The 8,675-nt window shown below is 49.1% G+C and overlaps 2 protein-coding genes across 2 annotated transcripts; one reads left to right on the top strand and one right to left on the bottom strand.

Annotated features, from left to right (window-relative positions):
* Window positions 1-3,625: 3,625 nt before the first annotated feature.
* Window positions 3,626-6,672, top strand: LOC117583200. The gene is made up of 2 exons (XM_034271404.1): window positions 3,626-5,161; window positions 6,596-6,672. The coding sequence occupies exons 1-2, from the start codon at window positions 3,736-3,738 to the stop codon at window positions 6,670-6,672; spliced, it is 1,503 nt and encodes a 500-aa protein (XP_034127295.1). The 5' UTR covers window positions 3,626-3,735.
* A 680-nt stretch (window positions 6,673-7,352) lies between these two features.
* LOC117583199 lies at window positions 7,353-8,467 on the bottom strand. Its single transcript, XM_034271402.1, has one exon. The coding sequence runs from the start codon at window positions 8,465-8,467 to the stop codon at window positions 7,397-7,399; it is 1,071 nt and encodes a 356-aa protein (XP_034127293.1). The 3' UTR covers window positions 7,353-7,396.
* Window positions 8,468-8,675: the final 208 nt, after the last annotated feature.

Genomic DNA, 8,675 nt, shown 5'->3' with positions numbered 1-8,675 from the left:
GGGTAAAACTATGCTCAAACTACTGGTGATTACATGCCAGAAAGTGGTTACTCTCCAAACTAAATAAAAGGTGCTTTTATTTTCACCAACATGAAAAACCACTGAAAAATGTTAAAAATTTGATACTCCGGCAGTTGGCACCTGAAAGGGAAGCTCTCCTAATTGGTGCCAACTTTCGCCGACACCTCAACACTTGAACCAGGCATGGACTGACTCTCTGCTTGACTCTGACTCTGTGTCCGAGTACATGGATAGTTTTTCCATCTCGAATGCTCCTTTCACAATTGTGTGTGCAAAATGTTTATGGAAACTTTTGTAAATGGAAGAGTTAAGCTTCAAATGAAATGGGTCTTTGAAAAGTTTTCCCCTGACCTACTTACCAGGAAGTTACCTTTTTAACCCATTCAAATATGAATATGGTCGGTTGGTCGTTTGCTCGTTGGTTGGTTTCCCAGTGGGCAAACCACATGCCAGAAAATACTTTGCCACAATACGAACAACCTTCCAAGAGGGCTGCCAAAGCCAAGACCCCCCAAAACTCCACTCAATTGATATTGGTCCTGCCAAAAATATTGTACGAGTACACAGACAATACGAGTATGAGTATAAATAAGCAAGCATGACTTGCCTTTAAGTGAAATTCAATAACGCATAAAATACCAAGTCACAAAAAGCTCCCCACACACACAGACAGTCTTTACCCCACAATTGAGTATGGATTGGGGTTGTTTGCTGGATGGTGATGGTGTGATAGTTCATGCTGCAGAGAGTGGGAATTTTGCATATTACAAATCATTTGTTTGGCTCAGCTGCATGGCCACAATTTGTATGTTGGCTAAGCTCCACTCCGAAATGTATTGGAGGAGGCTTCATAAATTCTGAATGCAGGAATGCATGAATTGCCATTTACTTTGGGGCTTGTGCGGAACGCGCTGCCATGCATTAAATCTTGGATAAATATGCAAAACACATTTGGCAACAACAAGCCGGAATGAAAAGTTTCGCCGCTTCCCCTATAAGTCAACAAGTCGTCAGAGGTTTTTGCCTAAGACAAATTAAATTTATAAACAAATGGCGCACATAGCAAACAGAAAAACAGAAGCCGAATCTGACAAACAGTTCAGACCCGGGGTCCCATGGTGTTTTTTTTGGGTTTCTCGCATTACTCTCACACAGAAAAAATAACTGTTGAATGGCGAAGGAGACGCAGGGGACGACCCCGCAGCGCCTCAAAGTATGCTTTAAAAATGTTTCACTTAAGCAACCCTCCCCAATAAAAACAAAATGTGTACATGACAAACAAACATAAAGTTAGGAGCTCGTTAAAGTACGCCAAGGGGTACAAAATATTCTCAGGAATACAAGGAACAAGCTTTCACTCTTACAGGAGAGGAAGCAGCAGCATCCTTCTGTATCTGTATCTGCATCTGTTTTCCCCGTCTGTCTGTGTGTGTGTGGGAGTTTGTTGTATCTGAATAATGGTGAGTTGTCAAGATGGCTTCACTCTCCACCGTTCACCCTTCTCCCACACACAAAAACACACACGTGCTAAGCACATCCAGCAACAGTTCTTTCTTCAATACGAATAAGGTTCTAGTCCGGGTTGGACTGGTTCTGGTTTTGGTTTGGCCTCTGGCAATAGCAGCCATTCATTCTTAGATAAGTTAAGTGCGCCGCGAGCAACATTCTATGCATATTCGTACAAACAAACGTATATACACGTATTTTATAATCCCAACCCGAGTCATACGGGGCTGGGGCTGAGGATGGTGCTGGGCGCACGTGATGCCATAAAGCCAGACAGCGAACGCCCACAAAACGACTTAGCCTAAGCCTGGCTTGCGGCATTTCCCAGCCTCAATGGAAGTCTCCTGCATTACCGTGGTACGCGTACCTTCCTCCTCGTGGCACATATAGGTGAAGTTGCTGATTCACTGGAGCGCAAATTGTTAAGGAAAACAGCGGACGCGTTCAGGCGCAAAAGACACGAAAATCTGATTTGGGAAAGGACCAAGCCGCAGACTTGAAGCCGCGCTGAGTAGAGGATGTGGAGGGAAGGCTGTTGAGAATGTTTTTCCGTATGTGTCTGTGTGTGTGTTTGTGGTCAGGTGGCGGACCATAAAAGTTTGGCTCGATGTGCATTTGTGGTAGCTTTAACTACTGGAAATTTCATTAGAATTCGTGGGGGAAAAGAGGCAGCAAAGAAATGTAATTTCCAAGGACGAGTAGAACGAATTGCAATTAAAAAATGTGATGGCGACGAATTCCGTTAACACCGAGAAAAGTCCAACCAAATCTCTGCGCTGTCAGCCCAAGCGCGTTTATAGACATATATATATTCGGATATTCGCATATTTTTTTCGGCACATCAATAACGGATGAGCTGCCATAAATCTTGTGAAATTCATTCGATGTGTGTCCTGGCAGGCATTCGTGTCCTGATGGTTGGGTGCTGATGGCTGCACCTGTAGTGGTAAAAGTAAAGGTAAAAGTAATGGTAACTATAGCAATACCAACAGCCCCACAGCCACGGTCACGCAATCCAAACTAAAAGGCTGGCAAAACACGAAAACTTGTCAAAGGCTTTCAGGCCCCCATGTACTCCTGCTGTGTCTGTGTCCCGTAGAACCACTTTAATTTCCCTGATATATGCCCGATGCGATAAGTTCACCTGACAATGGGAGCATATCTATTATTAACATCTAGCATCCGCCATGCCAGAAAAGCCTACCCAAAATGAGAAGAAACACATGCCAATTGCCACATCAGCAGCAACCTCAGAGCCCGAGAAAGGTTGGGGAATGGAACACAGAGCAGGAAGAGCAGGAGCCTAAGCCGGTCTGGGTCATTAACATAAAGAACTCTGCAGGCGTTGGGCACGTGTCCGCAGGACGGTGGGTGGAAGAGCACGGAAAACGGAAAAGGAACAAAAACTAGCCCGAAAAGCTCTTCACTCACACAAACACAAGACAAAAGAGGACATGAGTATGAAAGGGAACCCAACAAGATGGTAGCCAAAAGCGGTTCCCGAACCCGAACTGTCAACCCGTCGGCGCATAAATCATTTCGAGCTGCTTAGGAGCCGGCATTGCCACCGAAATATAACTGCAAAACAGGGTAAGGATCCCGATGTCGGCAAATGGAAAAACTGTCATTTTCTAAAGAATTTAATTGACAGTAGAAAGTCATAAATTATATGGCATATCAAAGACGAAGCCTCGCACAAACAAGGAAACAGGAACGTGGACCCGAGCCCAGACCCAGACACAGAGACAGAGTGGAGCTAATTGTGAGGAACCTGCTCCACGAAAAGGACACACATGTGGGGAACACGTGCGTGAAAGAACAAACCTAGCGATTTGGTTTTGCTAATAAATTAATGATACACTCGTAGTGGTTCTCCACCCACCAAAATCTGTGCGCTACAAGAATAGAAGACAAACACTTAGGCGACAGTCGCACATGAGAAGCAATTTATAGCATTTTGGACGATGGCAGGACACAAGCAGCAGCCGTGTACAGGAGAGCAGGATAAAGGACAGGCGTCACTCGGACTGGCGCCAAATCATTTATCTTCGAGGGGTGGGAAAAACGTGAGCATAAGACAGTTTTGGCAAGCGCTGGACAACACTTCAAACAGTTTAACAACACTGCAAAAATTCAGTTTCGAATTTCTTCGCTCTTGGTTTTAGATAGTTTCCTTTTTGGTAAGACAAAATTGAAGCTCCTGCCATTATGAGTTTAAATTCCCGCCGTGGATCGGCAAGAAGTACGAGTCGCGATCCGCAAGGGCTGCAAACCCTGCGACAAATCCAGCATCACCTGGGACCCAATGCCACTGGCAAGCTGGCTTGTGTGGAAGCAGGATGGTATCGTGACATATCTAACCCACAGATGGATGCCGCTCTGGCCCTGAAGGATGCGCTTTGCGATGACATGGAGCAGAGGACAACGCGCCGAACACGGCAGCTGGTTGAGGTCTTGGGGCTTCGCCCACTACCGTCTAGGAAGACGCTGGACCTGCTGATGCGCATGAGCAGGGGCAACGACCTGGCCTTTCTCTGGTTTCTCATGGAGATGTGCTACAAAACGGAGGCACACGGCCGAGCCTACGACATCAATGAGCAGATCATCATGTCGGCCATCTTCTGGATGGACCTGTACCCCACCATTCAGGAGCTGGATCGAGTGCTTCCGCTTCCGAATGCCTCCGAAAAAGACAGGGCCAATGCCAAGGCCGAGATTGAGCCCCGTCGAAAGCAGAGTCGAAAGGTTCGAGAACATCGATCGGAGAGCGAGAACTGGAAGCCAAAGAAACCAGCCCAGATGGGACCACTATCGCCGTACTTCCAGGAGCCGCCAGTCATCAAATCCTGGCATCCCACTCGGAACTTTTTCTCCCAGTTTCCCGCCCGTCCTGCTCTGTTGAGTAACATGCCCAAAGATAGAGGCACAGGCACTCGCACTCGCACATCTCCGCTCTTGTCCCGCTGGTTTGGCGACTACGACCGCAGCGACGCGAACCGCGTAACCCGGTCCATTCTCTACGAGGAGATACGCAACATAATCGCCTCCTTCAACGATGCCAAGCTCCCAGCAAACGATGTGGAGTCCATGTGCACCCACCATCAACGCATCAGCGAGATGGAGAAGTCACTGAAGGTCCAGCTGGAGGCGCTGAAGAAACAGCAGTGCGAGGAGCTGCTCTCCTCACCGAACCGAGCACAGGAGCGGCGACGAAAGAAGGTAATTTCCGAGCTGGAGCAGATGGTCGCCTGCTGCCAGGCCCGGTTCCGCGAGATGGCAGCGAGGGCGCGCCTTTCCTCGACCAGGAAGAAGCTCTATAGCTGCGCCAGCGGTGGTGCACCGGTGGATGGGAAAGTTTTCTGTCTGGGCAATCGATCTGGCGGCGGAGATGGCTTCTCAGAGCAGACAAATGTGAGACTCTTGGAAGGGGAGAACCCTTTGATCCAGCACTGCTGCCCCGACTTCAAGCTGGAGACGATGGATTGTGCGAATTGTGAGCTGTACGAGCCGGAGTTGAGTCTGCCGGAGCAGTGCAAGGGCAAGAGCCTTGGACGCTCCAGCAACTTGATGCAGTTTCTGAAGCTTTGCGACATCGAGGAGGAGAAACTGAAAGAGGAGGGAAAGGAGAAAGCTCCTCCTCAGTCGCAAAGTTGCAGCGACAGCAAAAAGCTGTTTGAGTTCGGCGTACCAGGCGCTGAGGGATTCAAGTTCAACTATCGGCGGCTGTTTGGTCCATCGAAGGCCACCCGCTTGGATGAACAGAACTTAAGGCTGAAGGCGGCTTTTGCAAAAGCCCTGGACGAGGATTGCGAATTCCTGAATGCCACTCTCAATGGCGAGGAAGAAGCCTCCCTGGACGTCTTGGTGGACAGAGCTGCCAAGCGTGTGTTTGCCAGTGATACAAAGATCTTTCACGAGGAATACGAACGATTGCTGCGTCGCACGTCACAGCTCAATGCCGATCGTCGCCTGAAACTTGGCAAACAGCACTTCGACCCAGAGGATATACCACTGATGAAGAGAATACTCAGAATGGGACTCGACGCCGTTGCCAAGGATCGCCGCTATGTTCTGCCCACGATGCCTAACGTTCACACCGTGCCGTACCTCATAGAGTGGATCTGCTCGCGCTACGGCAAACGCTACTCCCAGGACGACCGGGAACGCAGCTATGCCCGAAACACTTTCCAGATGAGCATCCTCTACGACATCATGAAGTATCCGTTGGTGAAACCGCCCAGCCAAATGCACACCCGTCGTTTGCGCTCCCACTCCAAGAACCTGCGAGAGCAACAGACGACACTCTTCGTGGAAGCACTCATGTCGGTGGGACGCGTCTTCTTCTCCGCCATGCGTTCCCCGCTGTGCCACTCGCCGCCAGGAGACACTTTCTACGCCTACATGCCGGCAGCCTACCGCGACACGGCCTTCAGCATTAACAAGAAACTTCACCACTAGAATTTTTGGTTTTTGGTGCAGAGAAGAAGCTAAGTAATGTGGAGGAGCTCAAAACTATTTAAATGCGAAATGTAAACCAATGATTAAATTTTCAACTATTAAATACATTTATAAAGAAAAGAATACGCGTGCTAGAAATATTCTACATAATTGTTGATAATAATAAGGTATATTCAAAAATTAAGATTGATTTTAATAATACACGAAAGAGCGATGTAACTAAGAATTAAACCTTTACCTTATTTGCCATTAGTCTCCAACTTGAATTAGTGTCTCCATGGACACTAATTTGGTTTTCGATGTGGTCTTAGAGTCCCAACTGGCCACTGGTACAGGTTCTGTAATGGTTAGTAAGCTCCTAGTGCTCCTGCTCCTGCAAGCTGTATTTAATTGAAACTGTTGGTCTCTCTGCCAGCCGTTGCTCACATGTCCAGCAGGCTCCACCCTCTTCCTCTATGCAACATTGTTATGCATGGACGCATATCCGTTTCCGCTCTGGGCCATGCAGGCCCTGCGCATTGGTCAAGACTCGCAGGGGCTCCACATACGAGACGAGCATGGCTGAATTATTAAAGCCGCATTTGAATTGGCCAGCTCTCCCTTGTGATTTCTGCTCCTGCTTCTGCTGCTGTTGTTTCAGGCCGTGGCGGGGCCATTTCTGCTTTCGTGTGTGCTGGGGCGTGGTAAAGCCAAATTGCGTTATCCGCCTGCCAAACGGCGTAAAGTCTGCTTATTAAAATATTAATTGAAAGTGGAAGTGGAAGCGCCGATAACTGGGCGCGGAATCGACGAGTGAACACCGAACAACGAGCAACGTGCTCGTCGACAGACAACAGAAACCCAAGAACCGACAACAATGGCGTCCATTTCCGTTTCCCTTTTCATGTACCGAAAAGCAAACACTGCCGCTGCGCTGCTTTATCGCCCTCATAATTACGACATAATGAAAATGCCAGACACGGGCAAATAAACGGCATCGACATCCCCCAGCATCCTCCCTGTCATCCTTGGCGCTCACCTGCAGACCACACACAGATCAGAGTGGGGGGTGCCCTCGTAAAGTCGTGCGGTAGATACAAAAATATCCAAGAATAACGCATAAAAATTGTGAGCGTTACGCCTCCTGGCTGGCTGTCCTCCCACTCACACCACACATTCACAGACCCCTCTGGCCAGGCATTAGCCATACGCCTAGTTGGGCCAGGTCCAGGCCGAGGCTGCCCGGCAATTTGGAAGACACTGCTGCATCCATTGTTTTACGAGCCATAAACATTAACAATTAGGCGGAGCAGAGAGAGAGAGGAACCGTCCAGCCGTTAGGATTTTAACAACTTGCTTTAATTAGAAAAATACATTAGCATGCGCATTAGCCAAGACATGGAACATGGACTCTCTGTGCTCAGGACTCGCCTCAGTTGCAGTGCTCCTGAACATTGTTGCTCAGGGGGAAGAAGAGGAAGTAGCCAACTCCCGCGCCAACCAGCACGGCGGCACAGAGCCACACATTAAAGCTCATGAAGACGAGCATCAGCAGGAAGGAGATCAGCACCTGCAGCATGTGCAGAAAGGTCTGGGCAATGTGCAGCGGTGAGAGGTACAAATCGCACGTGAGGGGCCTGCTCGGCTCCTGGTTCTCAACGGCGGGCAGGAGGCGGGTTGGTCCTGGCGGACCGGGTGGATGAACGTGCGAATGAGCGTTTGATGCCGATACTCCTTGGGCGCTCGATGTGGACATTGCTTGGCCACCCATTCTGGGGTTACCTGATACTCCGATCCGCGGCCAGGCCCCAGACCCCGATGTGGCCCACGGGTTTTGGGTGCTCGATGCAGACATTGCTTGAGCGTCCGATGTTGTCGCAGAGTTAGCGACAGATATCTGTACGGTTTGATCACTTGATGAGGACGTGGCCCGGTCGTCCAATGTGGTCATGGGCTCACCATCCGATAGGTTTGTGGGCGGTGGTGCCGTCGATGGAGCCGGCGATGATCGGCGCACTGGAGGAGGTCGATACACATATGCCTGAATGTCCTGGATCCTTGGCTGTGGCTGTAGCTGTATCTGTGGCTGAGGCTGTATCTGTATCTGTGGATGGCGCTGTGGATGGCGCTGTGGCTGCCGCTGCGCATAGTAGTCGTAGTAATTGGAATGACGGTAACGGGGAGGATTGTAGTTATCGCGGCCCCCCTCTAACCTCCGTCTGCGCCTTCGAAACAGATATTCGCGGAAGTACTTGAGCGCCTCGTAGAGAATGGCCACCATGAAGATACACAGGCAGGAGACGGCCAACGCCAGCCGTGTGTCGCAGCGCCAGAACTCGAACAGGATAGTCTCCGTATAGCCACCGTGGAAGACCATGGACATGTCGCCATGATTGCCATCGTTGCGGCCAGTCAACGAGTGACCGAGATCATGGTAAGAACGTATCGTGACGTCGTCATCCTGAAAATAGTCCTCTCCACCGTGGTTATGCCTTGGACTCATAATGTCGTCACTTGCGTTAGCTCGCAATTATTAAATGAATACAAATATTTCAGAATCTACACAATCTCTAGAGGAAACAATGGAAACAATACAATATACAAATTGAAGTATTTCGCATTAAGCGATTCTATTGAGTTTCCTATTCAAAACTCAAAGAGGACTTGTCCAAATAAATAACTTATAACTGTCGCTGATTTATATCAGTATG

This window comes from Drosophila guanche, unplaced genomic scaffold (genome assembly GCF_900245975.1).
Source record: "Drosophila guanche unplaced genomic scaffold, DGUA_6, whole genome shotgun sequence".
Taxonomy (NCBI): Eukaryota; Metazoa; Arthropoda; class Insecta; order Diptera; family Drosophilidae; genus Drosophila; species Drosophila guanche.
The sequence above is the reverse complement of the archived record's forward strand: the minus strand, read 5'-3'. Positions and strand labels throughout refer to the sequence as shown.

Excerpts from the sequence above, each read along its gene's own strand:
- LOC117583200 (XM_034271404.1), top strand. The coding sequence starts at position 3,736 with ATGAGTTTAAATTCCCGCCGTGGATCGGCAAGAAGTACGAGTCGCGAT. Across the intron at positions 5,162-6,595 it reads GGAGGGAAAGGAGAAAGCTC|CTGCTCCTGCTTCTGCTGCT; the intron begins CTCCTCAGTCGC and ends CCCTTGTGATTT.
- LOC117583199 (XM_034271402.1), bottom strand. The coding sequence starts at position 8,467 with ATGAGTCCAAGGCATAACCACGGTGGAGAGGACTATTTTCAGGATGAC.